The sequence below is a fragment of the Hypanus sabinus genome, chromosome 18, assembly GCF_030144855.1.
Source record: "Hypanus sabinus isolate sHypSab1 chromosome 18, sHypSab1.hap1, whole genome shotgun sequence".
Taxonomy (NCBI): Eukaryota; Metazoa; Chordata; class Chondrichthyes; order Myliobatiformes; family Dasyatidae; genus Hypanus; species Hypanus sabinus.
Genome location: NC_082723.1, coordinates 42248547 through 42268998, shown reverse-complemented (window position 1 = coordinate 42268998; position 20452 = coordinate 42248547). Strand labels below are relative to the sequence as shown.

The following is a 20452-nucleotide window of genomic DNA, read 5'->3' as shown; positions in this document are numbered from 1 at the left end:
GTTTTGGTGATCGGGCATTGGTATCTCATCTCCCATTCCACAGTTGGACTCAGCATTGAGTTCAGGGCAAAGCATGAACTTAGTGAGCCTAGTGGCTGGATACACTTCACATCCGGCTTCACAGCTGTACACCGTAGACAAAGAGCATGTATCACAACATATTTCATTTGAATGTGTTTGCTCAGATTCAAAAATTAAGTGCAGTGTTTTTTTATACTTAACCTTAATGTTTTAATTACTCTCTGACAGCTAAATATACTTTCAAGTTAAGGTATCATTTGTTTCAGTTATTTAAATCTATTTGAACATTTTTAAAATGTGTTTATTTATCAAAGACATTTTCAAAAGTGTACAAGGTCCTTTTACAGCAATAAGGATCAGTAAGTACTCTGAGCCAGTGGATGTCAAAGCCTCCCGATCTGCTTTGTCATTAGAGGCCAAATCTGCTTCCTGAGATGACTAGAGTCTCGCTCCCATAATGACTGGACCAATTAGTTCGTAAGGAGTAAGTTTGAGAAAATTTGAGAGGAAGAGCAGACTTCTGAATGGACTGCATACATTGAGAGAGGAATATGACAATAAACTCAATTTTGAATTTGACTCTGACTTTGATATTGTATTAAACACATTCAGCCCACTGCCGTTCACAACATCTTGGACGATATATATAAGAAAAGGGTCTTTGAGTGAGATATCCTGTAACTTTCCCGAGTACTAAGTTTGCCTTTAGGAACATTACAATTAATTTTCTTTTTTAACTGAACTCTGGATTAATTGTGAAATTCATTTGCACTGTGATTAGAATACCTTGACAATTTTTCCAAAGTCTGGATGATCAATATTAAATTGTGATTCTGAATTCTATCATAGCAGCTGGAGGAATTTTTATTTAAATTTATTCTTGAAAAAATATTTTAATATCACATTCTGAAACTACCAGCTTTCCGTTAAAAACCAGCCTGGTTGACTTTTGTCATTCAAGGAAGGAAGTATGTTGTCTAGAGTCAAGGCAACTCATAAACATCGTTGACTATTAATAGCCCCTCACTGAAGTGGCCTGACAATTCAGTAGTGGTGAAAGATTTTGACCCAAAATATTGACTGTCCATATTACTCCACTGAAGCTGCCAGGTCAGCTAAATTCCTCCTTTTGAGGATGAATCGTTTGCTAAGTTCCGGGGTCAATTAAAGATGGATAAAGGAGACCATTCAGTGCGTAATGTCTGTTGAAAGATTTATGCAAGAAAATCTTTGAAAAGGAAACTGCTCTTCTCTTTCAGTAGATTATTTTCAAGTGTCCATCCAATTTCCTTTCAAAAGTTATTACTGAATCTGCTACCACTACTTGTTCGGAAAACACATTATAAATTACAACACCTCGCTGTGGAGTTCTTCTTTCCATGGGTTCTACTGTGTATCTTTCTTTTTGTGGCTGCCTGCAAGAAGGTGAATCTCAAGGTTATATTCTGTATAAATAATGTAATAATAAATGTACTTTAAACTTTGAACTCACTGCATAACTCACTCCTTCTCATCTCAGCTGTTGCCCATTTGAAAATTACCTTGAACCACAGTTAAACTCTTCTCTGGCTTGCAGTCAGGTACAGGTATCAATTATAACCAATGTTTCGATGACAAACTCTGTCATCTTCTTCAGGGATGATCCTGAGTTTGTTATCCAAACATTGGTTTTAATCTTAAGAGTTTATTCGTCATGTATGCCGGGAGAGCACTAGATCCTTTTCTTTTACTCCTTAGTTACCTAGTTTCTGTCTTGGAGGCATCTATCAAATCCAAACACATTTACAAAATCTCTCTTAACCTTCACATAGTGGTGATCCCTGGCGCCACACAGATCAAATTCCTTATGTGAATAACCTCAATCAAAATAAGTTCTATGAAATAAAAATATGTTTTGCATGGTGTACTATTATCAGTTTTGGGAATGCTGTACAAATTAAATACTTTGGAGCACAGTGCACTTGTCCATTACTATCAGCCTCAAAATACCAGTCAAACTGATTGGACAATTGTGAAGTAAAAATGTCTCAAAGATGCAACCAACCACTACTCTTAGAAAAGCTGAGCAATAATTTGATCAAGTTAAAAATCCTTTGGGGTCAAAGCCTACCAGTCACCAATCCCATAACAGACAAAGAATTAAGCTGCCATTTTTCAGGATGCAGCTCATTAAGTTCAGAACTAGGATGCTGTTTGCTTAATAGCACATGAATGCAAATCATACATTAAAAATGTACTTGGTTTAATGATAAACCTGGACTTCAAGAATTCACATGAGGTTTTGAAGCATTTAATATTTTTATTTGGTACCTAATTGGTTACTACTCTTCAAAAAGTTTTCTGTATGCTGATTATGAATAATAAAATTATCTCTCAATATAGTCTGTCATTTTGCTAGGAAACCAAATTAACAAAGGTCTGCTGCTTTCAATAAGATGAAGATTTCTATTATCCAATGACTAAATAAGTTTTGCACAAATTTCCAAGGTGTCCCTTATCAACTAGCAAGTTCGAGAGGAATTTTTAATTTTTTTCTGCCTATGTAGTCAGTTGTCATTAAACGGTAGGATATTTTTTATACAGCTGTCACAAATAATTCATAATTGATCCAAGGGAGTGAATTATATCAACTGACGCTGACAGGAAGACTAGACATTTTGACACTGGATGGGAAAGCTTTTGACTATGGAAGTTATTACAGTTGGCCTGCCAAGTGTCATAGGTGTGACAGAAAACTGACCAGCTTTCAAGAATTAAACAAGTCTATTGTGGAGAATGTCAACATGTTCATCATCATCCTCTGTAAGGAACAGCTGCATATTACAATACTTGCACAGGGATCTGCAATTTATAAATGTGTAAAATATCACTTATCATTTAGCTTCTGGCAATGTCGGCCAGGCAAGTCATCATAAAATTTTATATGTATAAAATATTCCTAACCTTTCATCATTAAGTAGAGTGGGTTATAATTTTATTATAAAAATACCAAAAGCCACAAATCTGAAAATTAGTTGTATGCCAAGATATATGATACATTCTTGATTCCAAAGGCTGTGGGCTGATTGTCAAAGATTGCCTTTGATGAAGCAGTTTTCTTTGCATGGTTCTTTTTAGCCAGTTTTTTTGGCAATAGTATTTTCCATAATCTTTGTGGATGTATTTCATTGTGTTGTAATTGTGAAATACTATGATTTGCCTATAGCCTTTGACAGCCTCAGGCATGCATCTGTTTTATTTGTAAGGCACTCCCTGAAACCAACCTGCGTGATTAAAGTATTACTCACCTGGGGCTCTATGTCCTGATGTGGAACAACAATCAATATGCAGTAGTACTCAGCAAGCTGAGCAGCAATCTGTAGGGGTAAAGGAATTATCAACCATTCAAGTTGGGACTTGCATCGGGACACAGCAGAATTGAGTCCAGGTTGACAAAACTGTGAAGCAATGGGTCCGTGTGCTGAACTACTGTGTTGCTTCAGATTCTGGTGTCACGCATTCAAATGGAAGGGTCATTCTTAATTCTAAGGGAATATCTGAGAACAGAGCGGAGAGGGCAATGCAGTGGATGTAGAATACATGAGCACTCAGAAAACACTTTTTGAAGTGTCAAATGGATGATTGTTTAGGAAGATTAGAGTGACTAAGTGAGTATGGAAATTAAGGGTGAGAGAAACTTTTCTGAGGGTAACTGAAACTGGTTAATGATGTCTTTCAGGATTCAGTTATTTCTGTTCCAAGTGCATAGCAGTGTTGTGAAATCTTCAGAATATATTAAATTAGTACATGATTCTTCCAAAGATTGAAGGGAATGAGTTAGCATGTGACAGAGAGAATTTGATGTCTGTAGCTTCGGGGCATTTTGGTTTGGATAAAAAGAAAGCAGCAGTGTCAATATCCCTAAGGGAAGTATACAGTGTACTCAATGTTTTTGAAGAGCAGGACGAAATGGGAGTACTGATTCTAAAAGCAACTTGGGTTGACAAATCTGTTAAAACACTATTGGTTTTCTCATTCTATTTATGGTGAAAAATATAGAAGAAAGTCTAATGGTAAGTCTCTAGAGCATGTACTTTAGATGGACGTTGAAACAACACAGATCTCCCTAAATTCACTAATTCATGGCGTATAGGTTAAATAATTACAAACATGAGGAAAGACCAGAAGAGGCAACAGGTCAGATAATGAGATGATATAATTGGAGTGTCTGGGCCTAGGAAAGAATGGAAACAGGTTGATAAAAAAGCTTTTTCCAATGGGGCTAGAGAATGATGAGCCACGTGTCTTAAATGAGCTCCAGAAGAGGGCATGGGAAATTTATTCACAGGAAGAGTTGTATTAGAGCAATTCACACTCAGAGTTGGTGAATAAGCATAGAAACTGACGGACCAAATGTAACTACAATGGATTCTGGTTAACTGAGTCATTGGTTAATCGTGGTAACTGCATATTTGGGAACTTTCTTAAAGAACAAAAACTAATTGAGAAGGTAAACAGGGTTCCCTTTGTGTATTTGGGATACTATGCCACTTAATTGGGACAGGGGACTGTTGCTGAACTGTTTCTAACTTGTGTCAGTCACATGCACTTGTTTGGCCGCTAGATACTACACCATGCTTAGACCAAACAGGTTTTGAACAGCATCAGTTGTGTGTGTTTGTGTTCAAAAAGCAGTGATTTCTCTCACTAATAGTTGCTGAAAAATAAGCAGTAAGGCAATTCCGAATTGCTTTGCTCACAGCATTTTCAAGCATTCAGGCTTGGAGATGCCAGAAACAGTGTGAAAATAAAATGATTTCACTACTTCAGCAAGTTGTATGGCACGTGACCAAATGGTTAGGGTGTTCGACTAGCGACCTGAAGGTCATGAGTTCGAGCCCAGCCAAGGCAGTGTGCATCCTTGAGCAAGGCACTTAATCACACAATGTTTCAGTCTACCCAGCTGACAAATGGGTACCAGCAAAAAATGCTTCGTATCTGGGTACAGACTGGGTGTCCTATCCGGGACTCTGAAGTGACTCTCGTACTCTCAATGAACCTGATGAACCACAAAGGCTTGGAAAAGGACTTTGACTTCAGCAGAAACTATGAAGAATTTGAAGGTATCAACAATCGTCTTGCATGTTACAATGAAAATGGAGGATCATTGTAAACATTGTATGAAAGTAGACTGTCTGTGCTGATTTCGTTCATTGCGTTCACTGGATAAATTCCTCTGTGGATAACAATTTGGAACTAATACATATTTTAAAGTACATTAGCAGTATTGATAAAGGTTTAATTTGTACTGTATTTCACTTAAATACATAATTTGTTACTCAGTTAAATGGTAGTTTGGATTTTTTATACCTTTTTAACTATTTCCATAAAACTGATTAGGCAGCTGCTTGATTCCAATCTGTTCCAATTAACTGGAATCCACTGAATATTGTTTTATTTTTCTGGACAATAATTACCATGGAAGGATAGATGGCTTGTTTATATGTTGTAATTTCTAAATATTTTGTCCAAATGTATTTCCATTTGAGCTAACATAGTATTACCTATGCTTAAAACCATCCTTATTTCACCATTTACCTAAAATATTCTCGATTATAAATTCTGTCAGTTAATGCAAATCCCAAATTAAGGCATAGACATTAAGACAGTTCCTACCCTAGTCTTATGTAGTTAGCAGAACTGGTATATGTGAGACTATTTTTATACTTTTCACATTTGAAACTTTGAAGCTCTTATATGTTTGAAGCGAAGGAGTGGTAGTAGATGTTGTCTCTCTGACTGAAGGCCTGTGACTACTGGAGGGCTCGGTGCTAGGTCCGCTGTCATCTATGTCAATGATCTGGATGATAATGTGGTTATCTCGATCGGCAAGTTATCGGATGACACCAAGATTGGGGGTGCATTGAATGGTGAGGAAGGCTATCATGGATTGCGGCAGGTTCTGGACCAGCTGGGAAAATGGGCTAAAAAATGGCAGATGGAATCTAATGCAGACAAGTGTGAGGTGTTGCACTTTGGTCAGACCAACCAGGGTAGGTTTTACACAATGAACAGTAGGGTACTGAGGAGTGCGGTAGATCAAAGGGATCTGGGAAAGCTGGTCCATAATTCGTTGAACGTGGCTTCATACGTAGATAGGGTCATAAAGAAAGCTTTTGGCATGTTGACCTTCATAAGTTAATGCATTGAGTACAGGAGATGGGATATTATGTTGAAGTTGTGTAAAATATTGGTGAGGTAATTTGGAATACTGTGTGCAGTTTTGGTCACCTTACCTACAGGAAAGATGTAAATAATGATGAAAGAGTACAGAGAAAACTTATAAAGATGTTGCGAGGTTTGGAGGACCTGAGTTACAAGGAAAGATTGAATAGGTTGGGACTTTATTCCTTGGAATGAAAACAATTGGTAGATTTGATGGAGGTATACACAATTATGAGAGAAATACTTTTCTGTCTCTCCAGGTAATCTCAGACAGCGTTGATAATGTTGAGATCAGGGCTCTGTGGAGGCCGTACCATCTGAAGCCATATAAAAATCCAGTACAGTACTGTATGCAAGAAACTACAATTTTCTTTAAAGCTTATGGAAGCTATTCTTTCACATTTTCTATTTCCCATCGTACAGGGAAACCTTCTCATCAAATCCATCTACAGTATTCCCAAGCAGTTTTCATAGTCTTAACACATTCATTAATCTGGCACTGCCAACAATTAATTCCAAGGTCTGGATACAAATCTTCTTAGCTAAATTGTTTAGTTGAAATCCTGATCACCTAATTATGATATAATCCTGAGATTTGACTGTAGTTGTGGGAAATTTCAATCTTCTTAGTAAAAATCGCTGTGCATGTAGCTGCATTCTAACAATTATTCAATAACCCTTACAGATATTCTAAATGTTCTAGTTTATGCACACAAGTGTAATTGCTGTTGGAGAAAATGGTTTAGTGTGTGATGTGCTAGATCACTCATAGGTAGATATTAAACTAGTCTGCAAATGATGATCTTGCGATGATAATTCTGAATGGGTATTGCTGCAGCTGTGGAGATTTTTTCAATATTAAAGTATGTCACACACCTTCCTGTTGAAGACAAGCAGAGCCCTTGGTATGCATTAAAGTGTCTGTTTGTGTTTACTTCTGCTGGAATCCATTGCAGTTCATACTGAAGTGGAATTTGATGCCTAAAGTGGCCAAACAAAGCAAACAGAAGGAAAAAGACATCTCTTGTATAACCATTGTTTTGTAGTTTGGAAAGCAAACAGGACTTCATTTTCAAAGTTATTATTATGGCAAAGTAGTATGCTTAGTAATACTTGCACGGATAAGTGCAGCTGACCATCCAGTTATGAACTCTGACTTAATGGTTAATATGTAGCCTTGTCATTGTTGAACTCCCCATCTATAATGCCAACATTTAACACCAGGATTATTTTCTGCCATTCTTTCCTAAGACTGTGGCATTCATTTTCTGTTGGTGTCAGTTGCTTTGTGCTTGTTCAACACTTACCGTGAGAAGAAAATATCCTCATGAATTGGCAGCCAGTAGAACTTTGTGAAACAAGGGGGGCCCCAGATTCAGAAGTGAAAAGGGAAAGGAGTCAGGGGCAACAAGATCAAACCAATGTGCGCTTAAAAACTCAATGTCCTGGGTAAAATCTATTACAAATCACAAAAACGTTTCAATGTTTGTTTTAAAAAATCATGAAGATAGTGATGATTATGAGCTCAGCATCTTAATGTAATATGTTGGTCTTGCAACTCACTAAATGCATTAGAATGGCTAATGAAGATTTTGTTGGACAAAATTTGGGCACACATCAAAGCTAACACAGGGACTTACAACAATAGAGCAAAGGTTGCAATGAAAATGCTGTGATAAGTGCACTGTTATTAAACAATCACACTGAACTGAGCAACATGAAATATCTAATCCTTAAAACCAGTATTAAAGGATTACTTCATGTTAGCAATGGAAAAAGCCAATGAAGCAAGTCTAATTCTATCATGATTGCTACACAAAAGATTAAATGAAATTAATTTCAAAAGGTATTTATGCCAAATTCATTATTTTGATCCCACACCATGGGTGTAATCAGAACTAAGTGATGTGTTTGCTACCTTATTTGACCCCAAACCTAACCCCTGATAAATTCTGAGGTCAGGAGTGGATTAATTTCTGAGAAGTCGCACGAATATCTTGTCACAATAATCCAATTTCAGAGTAGCTGCTGTTACTACTCAGGAAATTTCTCGTCTCCTCATGGTGGTTGTAACAATTAGCAAGGCACAGTTTTTACTCCTGAGGTACTTTCCAAGAGAAGGAGATCAGATGGTGTGATATGGGGAAGAAGAAGGCCCGGAAAAGGAAGTAGCAGCAAGATACCAGGGGTAACTTGATGTCAGATTCGTTGGCTGGAAATATTTAGCAGGTCAGATAAAAGCTGCGAAAGAGGAAACAATTAATATTTCAAGTCTAGGTGTAGTTTAGATGAAAGGTCCAGGACCTGAAATATTGACAATTTCTCTTCCACAGATGCTTTCTGATCTTCTGATTTTCAAGAGCATTATCTGCTTTTATCTCTGATTTCCAGTACCTTCAGTTCTTTGCTATTTTTGGATTTGTAGAGGTGATTGAATGTAATTAGCAATGTAAAATGGATGTAAGCCCTTTTAATGGTACTGTCTTCCTGATGGGGTTTTCTTTACAAGGCGAGAGGAGCTGTAAGTATTTTCTTTTACATGAAGGAGATTAGGGATCATGCTTATAAATAACAGGAATACAGAACCCTTCATCAATAATACAAAGCTCAGTTAACACTTGTCCCACACTTTCAATTTATCGGCCCAGGTTTAGGGAAATTGAGCTCTATGATCATATTGGTACAAATTCTCCAACCATTATATTAATTCTTGACAGTGGAGTATTTTAATGTCATCTGCAGTCTTCTCAAGCCAGTTAATTTCTACCAAAAATGGTTGGGTGGTGTAGAAATTAGAATTATTGGGTCTTACAGCACAGGAACAGGCCATTCATCCCACCTTTCCATCTCAACCATTAGGTACTCTTTAATAGTAATTTGTTTCTCGGCACTTGGCCCACTGTCATCTATGCCCTAGTGGTACAAAAATTCATCATGGTTCTTAGTCTTGTAAGAGTCTCTGCCTCCACCACTCTTTCAGGCAGTAAATTCTAATTCTATCTATCCTTGATTAAAAAAAATTTCCCTTACAGTCCCTTTAAGCATCATCCCTTTGGTAGCAAATATCTCTGGTAGAGAATCTTTGGTAGGAGACTGGAGAAATAGAAGGAAAGCTTGTTAAACAATAACCAATACACAAACGGCTGGAAGAACTTGGTCCCCATAATCTCCATTACAAAACAATAAAACTGAGAGTCACATTGCATAAAACATTTTTGGATAAATCATTGTTCAGCAAAGTAAGAGCTCATTGAAATGAGAGAAATGTGTTCATTAACTTTAATGTCACCACTCAAACAAAAATGTGACCAAATTTTGTGCATTGAGATCCTATGGCAATGGATTCACAACTGGTGGGCTGTGCAACTTCAGCTGCTGAGAGGGGCTTGGAGTGTGTGCAATCATCAATGTAAATAAAAATAAATGGTTAAAAATAAAGCAAAGAACTTAAAGATAGGAGATCAGAATCTTCCAGTACTCTAGATCCGTCATGGCAAAACTCACTTGCAGATAGACAGATTGAACAAAGTATAGGATTATGCTAGAGGCTTTCTGCTTGTTTGGAAAAACCCTCTGAATGTACGAGGAAGATGTCATATCCTTCCTTAGACCAAGACCATGACCCAAGCACTAATGTCTGTTAGGCAGGATACATCATTCATGTGCTTGATGCCAGTGTCCTAGAGCAGGCTGTGGTCCAGTGTAGAAAGAGATTACCATCTGGACATAGTAAAAATTTCAAAGACATACTCAAAGCCTCCTTGAGGAAATGCAACATGGAGATGTGGTTTGGACAAGATAACCACAATATTTTTAAGTTATCAATTAATCATATTCAAACTAACGTAATTAATTCAAAATGTAAAATGGCTTTAACATCCTTGTTAAGCACATTTTGTTCCCACATTTTCCAAAGTAACTGCTGGGAAATGGAGGATGATTGACACTCCAACATGGGACTTCACGAGATTGATTGCAGAGAGCAGTTCAAATGAATGGAGCAAGGCTTTGTTCAGATGTTCCAGAGTAGAACTTTTGAAAAACTGGTCCTTAAAATTGATTTAGATTGTCAATCTGTTACAACATTGGAAAGTTATGTGCCACTAATTTAGATGAAGTGCACACAGATTATGTTAATCATGGAGCTGGTGATTGACTGTTGTGCATTGAGTCAGCAAAACCTTTACCCTGACCGGTTTTCAAGATGATGAACTGCACCTCGACTGTAGCTTCAAGGATCAACTAAAGAATGTAGTCGGCAAAATAAAGACAAAGGGTAATTAGCAACAACCAAGACAGAAGTTAGAGCATGTTATGTTGTAAAGGTTATGTTAATGGATGAGTATTCCTGGACATCTGATCCAGAAATGCAATGACAAATCTTTCTGTAGAGGCTGGAGGATTTAAAATTGTAATCAACAAAATTTGTCCGTCTAGGCAATTTTAACTGGTAGTGGTCAAATTTGCCATTTACCAGCATTCTCGTTATCTAAACTAGCGGTTCCCAGGAAAGTCATCAACCCATCATTAACTCATTTCTTCCCTTACCTCATGCTGGCTGTATTCGTAGCATGTTCTTCTATTTTAGGTTTCCAATAACTATGATGATCTGTATCTCACAATTGTTCTTTCCTCCTCCTCACTCATCTCTTTCTGGTCATTCCTTCTCCAGATTGATCATTTGTAATTAAAATGTCACCACAATCCTCTCAACAGCACCAGTATAATCTCTCCTAGTCTCCACCGTATCACGGATATCCGTTTCCTCTCCACCTCTCACCTTCCCTTCACTACAGCTGGAAAGAGGTTCACTTCCTAATTCCCAATTCCAAAGAAAGGCCATCAACCTCAATTATTAATTCTCTTTCCTCTCCACTGATACTATCTGACTCTCACAGGTATCTTGACTCAATGGCTAAGTATAAAACCAGCGCTCTTTCTTTACTAGCACCCTAAGATAGCTCAAAGGGAAAGAGAGAGAAACTTAGAAGTTCATTGAAGCCGTCTCATTTAGTGCAACTATTCTAATATGCAGGATTTGGGAAAAAACATTTTTTTCTCTTTCCCTCTTCTAACTTGTTCATTCTCTACAATAAATCAATTGCAAAAAAACCCCCCAATTAATTGTTACTGAAATAGCTGATGTAACCAGTAATATGTCAAACAAAAGTGAAGATGGCTGAAATCTTTGCCCTTTTACAAAAGTAGTATCTGCAGGAGCTGGAGGTTCAGACTGCACAATTCCCAGTCTATGCCATTTTGTCATCAGTTAGCTTTTTGCTGTAGTGATGTTATCACTAATTATTTTAAGTGGGCTCCAGTGAATGCCACAAATCTTGTATAGATTTTTGATACCACTTACTATCACTGAGGAAAACTGATAACAATTCTATGAAAACATAGCTGGGAAAAAATCAAATAAAATTACCACTATAAACCTCTAGAGCATGTAGATTTGCACAAAGATAGGGGTATTATTCATTGAAATGCATTCAGTCTTGTGTATCACAAGAAGATTGCCATACAAAGTCTATAACAACATGAATTTGTTTCCCATTGAACATTAAGCTTTCTGATTCAGTGGGATTGAATATTGCTGCATGCTTTCATAGATCTAAATAAACTCAGATGCTTAACTCTGAAAAATTAAAAACCTTTGGTGATAACTTATATTGGTAACCAAATTGACAGACTTTCATTAGACTTCCAGAGGCATCCAAGTTTATAACACAAATTTTAACCCCATCATGGATCAGTAGATACGTGAAAGAAACTAAAATGAAAATGGAACTGGATCCTCATATTTTAGAATCGTAATTTAAGTGTCAAAATTGGATGAAAGAATCCGTGCTTTAGGAATTGGGAAAGGAAAGGGGCAAACAAGAGGATGCCAGATTGGTGTTGGAATTTATGGAATTTAATTTTGTACAAGTTGAGTTTAAAGGTGATAGAGACCATTAACTGGTAAGGAGCTGCTTCTTTACAAGTACAGTGATCCGTTACAATTCTGACCTCCGGTGCTGTTGACATAGGGTTTGCACGTTCTTCCTGTGATCATATGGCTTTCCTCCCACCCCTCAATGACCTGCTGATTGGTCGATTAATTAGCCTTATTATACACTATATTAATTGAACTGGTCTCACTCCCACCAAAGAATTCATGTGATTAGCCACCTGTAACTTGACAAAAGAAAATTACCAAACAAGTAGATGGTGCTTGAATTGAAGTGTTCCTTACTTATAAAAAGTAAAAGACCATTCGGTCCATCAAGCTAGTGTTGGTTCTGAGCAGAACTATCCCAGTCCCAATTCAGGTTTTAGCTCCCTGAAAATGTTCAACTTATTCCCATCACAAACAAGAAATAATCTGCAGATGCTGGAAATTGCTTCAACTTATTCCCTCTCATTTGACATTTGACTCACCCTTTTCATTGTTGGCCACTTACCTACTAGCATATCTCTGGGACATGGGAGGTAGCTAGTGCACTGTGAAGAAAACCCACGTCATCATGGGCAGAACTTGGAAAGCAGAAGGACAGCACTGAGTGCTGTACCACTCCAACCTCTGAATTATATTATGTTTAAATGTTTACTTCCAGGGGTCTTTATTTGAACTGAAACCTGTTATAAATATTTCATGCTAATGATTCAATAATGATTTAATACGATTGTTAATACTACCTGTAGGGTGATTTGGGGTCAAAACATGTCTTTGTTACATCAGTCGTCTCTGGATTGCAGCAATCGCCATCATCAAAGTTGAACGTTTCATCATTACAGTCCATATCACACACTCCATCTCCTTTCATCTTTAGCAAAGGTGTGCGCTTCATTGATCTGCAGTCTCCCCCATCACTGCCTGTCATTGTGTGATTGCATTCCAAGTCGCAATCCCCATTCCCTATTTTACTTGTGTCGCAGTTGGCCAGAATGAGACGGTTCCTCAGAGAGGAATTCTTGACATCCAAAACTGTAAGATCCCAGGTGATGTTGTACCGTTCAAAGGCATCGTTTAAGTGTTGATGCTGAAGTTCTATTTGCTCTTTGGTAACAGTAGGTTTTTGATGACTGTCATCGTATATATTGATGACCCTGTAGCGGACTGCCTTTAGCTTGCGTAAAGTGAAGAGGTTGTTGTAGTTTGTTATGACTTCAATGTTGTCACAGACAGTTTGGCCACAGGGTGGAGGCTCCAGATTAGTACTCGATATCCAGTCAATGTGTCGCTGTGGTTCTGTCTCTGGGTATTTGCTGTCCTTCACAGGTAGCCAATGCCTCTCCACATCCTCAAAGTTGTCATGAAGGACAAGCTCGTTATTAATTTGAGTGTGGTGCTTCATATCTTGGATTATTTTCCGCTGAGTTCTGCCTTCACTCCACAAAGTAAAATCAGCTATGTAGCCACGATAATTCTGATTTTGAAAATTTCCACCGAGTGTAAGAGCTTTGCACTTTCTGCTGAGGGGACTGAAGATGTCACCAACTTGTCCGTTGCTTACAGCCACCTGCGCTCCATTAACGAAGATCTTCATTTTACGTCCATCGTAGCTTACTGCCAAGTGTACCCATTGATTGGCGGGGTATTTCTGCTGGGCTACAATGGTGGTTGTTTTGCGAGCTCTGTCTGTTTTTAGAGTGAAGAAGAATCGTGGGTCTCTGTTACCCAAATCACTCATGGACTGGATGCCGAGAATCCACCCTCTGTCCCGGGATATCGCAGAACATTTGTCGTAAAGCCCTACATTCAAGAAACATAAATGTCTGTGAGATGTTTTGAAGGAAAGGTTTTCAATACATTTTATTATAAAACAATTATAATCGTAATATTGTGGTGCACAACTATTTAATGAACCTGAAATTCAGCATTTATACAAACTGTTGCTCCAGGCTTTTATGGCATAGCATGCAAGAGAGACATTCAATGATTTTTGTGAATTTGTCTTCAGAAATGGATCCAATTGTAAACAAATCTGTTATGCATTGTTGGTCTTTAAGGTGACAGACGTTGACAATATTTGAGTCACTGCTATGCAGAGTGTTTGGGCAGTTTTAAGAAAGGAGGGAATTTCAGTAGGGGCTTTGTAAATTAAAATTAATTTTAAAAATATTTTTAAAATTAAAAAGAAGTCACATTTTGTTAAATATCCACAAGGCCATCTGCTAACAATCAGTCATTAGTAGCATGGTCTAATGTCAATATACTAAAGGTTACATGAACATTTTGCCATATTTTCTCAAAATTTACCTTACTGATGGGAAAGAGAAAATCAAAATGGTACATTTTGCAAAATGTTATTTACCTAGGGGCTCTAAAATCCCTTTTTCCTGTTTCCTTTGGAAAGCAAATGTCAAGTTCAGGAAGGTAATATGTTTGTACATTTGAAGGAAACTTTTCATACAATCAAAAAAACTCAAGTACACTGGTTGAAGAGAAAACACAGAACATTGACTGCAAATGCAGTAATGTTTGTCTGGGTCATTTCAAATATAGTCCTCGCACACTCTTATTAAAGCCTTTGATCCATTTATGCATAATTGTGTTAAAATGCCCCGCGAAGCAAAATTTCATACGGTGCAGATTAAAAAATAACACTTCATACTGTGCTGTTAATTTTCTTTACTGAGAAAATTTGACCAAATAAATGGCAACTTATAAATATCCATGTAAAGACAAAACTGTATACTGTGTATAAAATGCATGCATAAAACCAGAGTGAAAGAACGCAAGCTTCTATCAACTCATTTGCTTCATTAACAAATTTTTCTGAGGTAATTTTTTAGAAGAAAGTCAACAAAAGAGAATTGTTTTAAATTCTCCACACACGTAATTGGCTTTGGTGTCTCTTACTCCTGACTTGTTTTGCTTCCTTATCAATGTAGCTCATAAGCATTTGCCGCTCCTTATTCATAGGTCTGTGAAATTCAACATGACACAAAAAGATTTTCTGCTGTGATGTTTTTCTGTAATGACTCTGGTGTTTGTCGTTATTATTTTTAGCCCAAATAATGTACTTGAGGTTTATGATATTATGAGAGGCCCAGGCACAGTGAACTGGAGAGACCCATTTCCCTTAGCAGAGGGGTCAACAGCTAGGCAACTTGGTTTTAAATTAATTGATCAAAGGATTACTGGGAAGTTGAGGAACTGTTTTAATCCAAAGAGAAAAAGGGATCTGAAATTCACTCTCTCAATATGTGGTGGAGGCAGACGCACTCAATATTGTTAATAAAATTATCCGGATATGTATGAGAAATGTGAAAAATTGGGGTGGAATTTGAGGAAAAATCTAAAAAAAGAAATTGTTCTTTTTTGCTCATAGACTACCATAAGTATTTCATACTTAACACCTATTGGATGGCTCTTTACAAATGTTCCCAAACTTTAATAACACTGGACAACAATGGTTTTTTTCCTGAATACTGTTGTGTATATCTTATGGATATTGGGCTACTGATCATGAAAATCACCGTGAAATTTCCATCAAACACAATTTTTTTTTGAAATCACCTAAATTGTAAGTTCAATTCATTATTTAGGTCAATTAAAGTGTTGCCCACAATGTAAGCTGAAAAGTTTTCCATCTTGTCCAGGCGTGCCTGGGTATGCTGAGGCAGGGTAGATATTGCATGACAGAACGGATGATTTAGGAAGGCTGTAAAAGCATCGTGCACATGCAGTTCTATGCATTACGTTTACCCGTATATCGGTTTACAATCACATTGATGCACATGCTTTACACGCATAGCATATTGGGTATACTCATTATAAAAATGCAATTGTATTTTCAGAAGTATTTGTGATAGCAAAGTGTCTCACCAATGTTGCAACAGTCGCAAAACTTTCAGTTATATTTGTGGCAAGTATATGCTTAGATCTCAAAGGCAGAGCATGACTACCCTTATTTAGAAAATCTATATACTCTACTTCGGGTGTAAAATTGGCGACCAAGACAAATCCTAGGCTTATCACATTTATTACACAATATGCGCTGTTGATCATAGGGCTTGGCTCAGAGGTACTCGGAAATCAATGACATTCGTTGTGCCGATGAAATGGTGAGAGCAGAACGATTATGTGACAGCACAAGCCAGGAATGGAAAAGAACACTGACATTGATACAGATTTTGAACCCTTTATATCGAGTGAGCCTCATCTGATAACTCAATCTGAGTTAACTGACCTGGTCAGACACTTGGGTTTGTTAAAGGCAAAAGCAGAATAACTGGGTACAAGACTGCAAGGATGGAATCTCATGTCACCAGGCACAAAAATTTCCATGATTGAGTTCAATATTTGAGACAGATGTTTCCCAGAATAACTGAAGCTAAGATTAAGGAAGAGATTATTGTTGGACAACAAATCAAACAGGTCATCAATGATGAGCAATTCAAAGAACTTCTAGTGGGACCAGAGAAAATTGCATGGAAGGGGTTCAAGGATGTTGTTGAAAATTTTCTTGGCAACTATAGAGCACCAAGCTACATGCAACTGGTTGACAACATGCTTCAAGCATACAGAACCAAGAAGTGCAGCATGTCACTAAAGATTCTTTTCTGCATTGCCGTTTGGACTTCTCTGCAAATCTTGGCCCTGTCAGTGATGAGCATGGTGAAAAGTTTCACCAGGACGTTGCAGACATGGAGAAGCAGTTTCACGGCATCTGGAATTTATCAATGTTTGCCGATTATTGTTGGACGCTTAAGCAAGAAGCCTCAGATATTGAGTACAAATGAAATTCATCAACAAAGCATTGTTCGCTTGGTTGAACTATTGCAAAGCATCAGCACCATTATGCAATTAAATGCATTATGTTCATTATGAGATAATTTCTTGCTTCTACAGATTCCAGGTTGATATAAGTAGTCTGAAATTATGCGTGTGTTCAGCTTCACACTGTCTTTCAGAACCACAAGCAATTTTTGAGGAAGCAACGCTTTTGAAAAAAATTGCTGCCAGTGTAATGTTAGCTGAAGGTTGCACATTCAGAAAGGTGACATGATCTCATGAAGTAAATTTCCTCATGAATTATATTGACACAGTTGAGAAATATCACAACTGAGTGAGTACAATTCATGCAAAAAGAAGATCAACTTGTCTAAGGAGGGCAGCTGCTGACATCAGAATCAAGGGAATGCTGACCTTGTACTAGAAGTGAGATTTTCCCTGCTGCTAAATGTACACTTGTGGCCACTTTAGTACCTTCTGTACCTGTTAAAGTTACTACTGAGTGCATGTCTGTGGTCTTCTGTTGCTGTAGCCCATCCACCTCAAGGTTCGATGTGTTGTGCATTCAGAAATGCTCTTCTGCACACCACTGTTTTAACACGTGCTTACTTCAGTTACAGTGTCCGTCTTCTGGGCTTGAGCCAGTTTGGCCGTTTTCCTCATTAAATACAAAGTACACTGCAGACGCTGGGGTCAAAGCAACACGTAGAAAAAGCTGGAGGATATCAGCAGGTCGGCCCGAAACATTGACTGCTCGTTTCCACGGATGCTGCCTGACCTGCTGAGTTCCTCCAGCTGTTTATACGTGTTGCTCTCACATTAAATGCTGCTCACTGCATATTTTTTTGTTTTTCCCACCATTCTTCGTAAACTCTAGAGACTGTTGTGCTTGAAAATCCCAAGAGATCAGCAGTATCTGACGTTTATTTAGTTTATTACTTTTTTGCCACCAAACAATTGATACCAGAGTGTACAATCATCACAGCGATATTTGATTCTGTGCTTCGCGCTCCCTGGAGTACAAATCGATAGTAAATATAATAAAAATTTAAATTATAAATCATAAATAAAAAATAGAAAAGGGAAAGTAAGGTAGTGCAAAAAAAAACCGAGAGACAGGTCCAGATATTTGGAAGGTATGACCCAAATCTTGGTCAGGATCTTGTGGGAGCTGTTTTTATTTGGTTTATTTATTTTTTTATTTATAGATACAATGTGGAATAGACCCCCTTCAAGCTGCACCACCCAGCAACAGCCAACAGCTTCAATTTAACACTAACATGATCACGGGACAATTTACAATTGCCAGTAGACCTGCCCGGTAGGTCTTTGAATTGTGAGAAGAAACCAGAGGACCCAGAGAAACCCAATGCATTCCATGGGAAGGACGTACAGAGACTTCTTACAGAGGATGCTGGGATTGAACTCAGAACTCTGACACCCAAGCTGTAACAGTGTTGCGCTAACCATTACACTACTGTGGCACCCTTTTATGACTTGTGCCTAGCTCCCATATTTCCTAAGCTGATTTTATATTTCAATGTCTCCCACAAAGAATGATAGTTTTGGGGGAAATCTTGATGTTCTTGCACACAAACAATTAACTGGGACAAAGATAAGTGTAGGGAAATTCTTGAAAGTGCACCAGGCTCTCGGTATCATCATATAGAGCTTACATGACATGCAATGTATTCAAAAGGCTCATGAAGCAGGTTGTAGTATTATACCTGATTTTACAGAATGACAGCAAGCAAATGCAGTATATTGCAATTCGAGAGCACTTAGAGAAAAACAATCATAATGTTCATTAGTTCATTATGTGCCATTTCTTATGATATGGGCGATCATGGTCTTTTCATGACCATGATTGTTTTTAACAAATTTTTCAACAGAAGTGGTTTGCCATTGCCTTCTTCTGGGCAGTGGCTTTTCAAGATGGATGACCCGAGCTGTTATCAATACACTTCAAAGATTGTCCATCTGGTGTCAGTGGTCGCATAATCAGGACTTGTAATATGCACCAGCTGCTCATATGACCATCCACCACCTGCTCCCAAAGCTTTGTGTCACCCTGATCGGTGGAGGCTAAGTAGATGTTAGACCTTGCCCAAGGGTGACCTGCAGGCTAGCAGAAGGTAGGAGAGCCTTAAGCCTCCTGTGGTAGAGACGCACAATATCTCCACCCCGTCATATAGCATTAGGCTGGGTTATGAGAAAGGTGAAGGAAATGTTTAACTTAAGAAGAGCATTTTTTGGAGCTGAAGAGACTCCATTATCAAATGGGTTAAAATCAAAAAATGTTAATAATGGTAGAATGATAATTGAGGATATAAGGCCGGCATGGTTAAGAAACATTCCCACAAGGATGTAAGGTTGGCCATTCAGTACTCAAGCACTCTAGAGTATAGTGTGGGAAACTAAACTGAATACTGAATATATAGTAAAGAAAGTATAAGTATGTAAATAGTTTCCTGAAAACAATGTTGGTGAAGAACGTGTTTGGCACACTTCATCAGTCAGGCCACTGAGTATAGAAGCTGCATTCTTATGTTGCAGTTGTAAAAGATGCTGATGAAACTGGATTTGGAATATTGTGTTCAGTTTTGGCCATCCTGCTTACAGGAAAGATGCTATTAACTTGAAAAGATGCAGAAGTTTACGAGGATATTGGCAGGTGTTGGGAGAGGGGTTGAGCAGGTTGGATCTTTTTTTAATTGGAGCTACGTTCTCATTATAGTATGAGATAATCCTGATGGTAAAATGGTGAATTCACAGAGACTCTGTCCCAGGGTTGGGGAGTCAAGAACGAGAGGTCATTGCTTTAAGATGAGAGGGGAAACGTTTAATAAGAACCCGAGGGACATAATTTTCACCTTTTGAGTGGTCTGTACATGGAGTGAACTCCCAGAAAAAAATGTTTGAAGCAGGTAGGTACCTTAACAACACTTAAAAGATACTTTAATAGGTACTGTACATGAATAGGAAGGGTTTAGATGGAAGGATATTGACCAAAAATGGGAAAAAGGCTGAACCATAGATGAGAATATTGGTGGGTATGGTGGGGTTGGGCAAAGGGCTGTACTGCATGACTCTATGATTCTGTGCATATAAAGATAACAGTCAAAGGCAGGACAGAAATCAAATCTTCTTATACAGGTCTGAGTAGGTGAGCAAATGAGGGAATAATTTCCATTCGTTTCAATTGAAGGAAAGTGGCTGGCAATAACAAAGAAAGGTTGATATCAGTAGTAATTTTGGAGAGGATCTAAAGAAGTCAGAGCAATACAGAATGAAAACAGACTGTGCTGCCCACTTAAATTAGCTCCTTTTGTCTCCATTTAGCCTATATCCCTCCAAGCCTTTCCTATCCATCTACTTATTTAAATACCTTTTAAATGACATCATTGTACCTGTCTTAACTACTTTTTTTGGCATCCTGTACCATGTATGACTACCCTTTTCATAAACCTATTGCCACACAGGTCTCTTAAAACTTTCCCC

At 37.9% G+C, this 20452-nt stretch overlaps 1 protein-coding gene across 1 annotated transcript in view; it reads right to left on the bottom strand.

Moving 5' to 3' along the window:
* pappaa (pregnancy-associated plasma protein A, pappalysin 1a) overlaps positions 1–20452 on the bottom strand; it is a 357796-nt gene that overhangs the window by 309660 nt on the left and 27684 nt on the right. Inside the window, exon 2 of the mRNA XM_059994294.1 lies at positions 12907–13963. Coding sequence (XP_059850277.1) covers positions 12907–13963 — 1057 coding nt within the window. The remainder of the gene's footprint in view (positions 1–12906; positions 13964–20452) is intronic.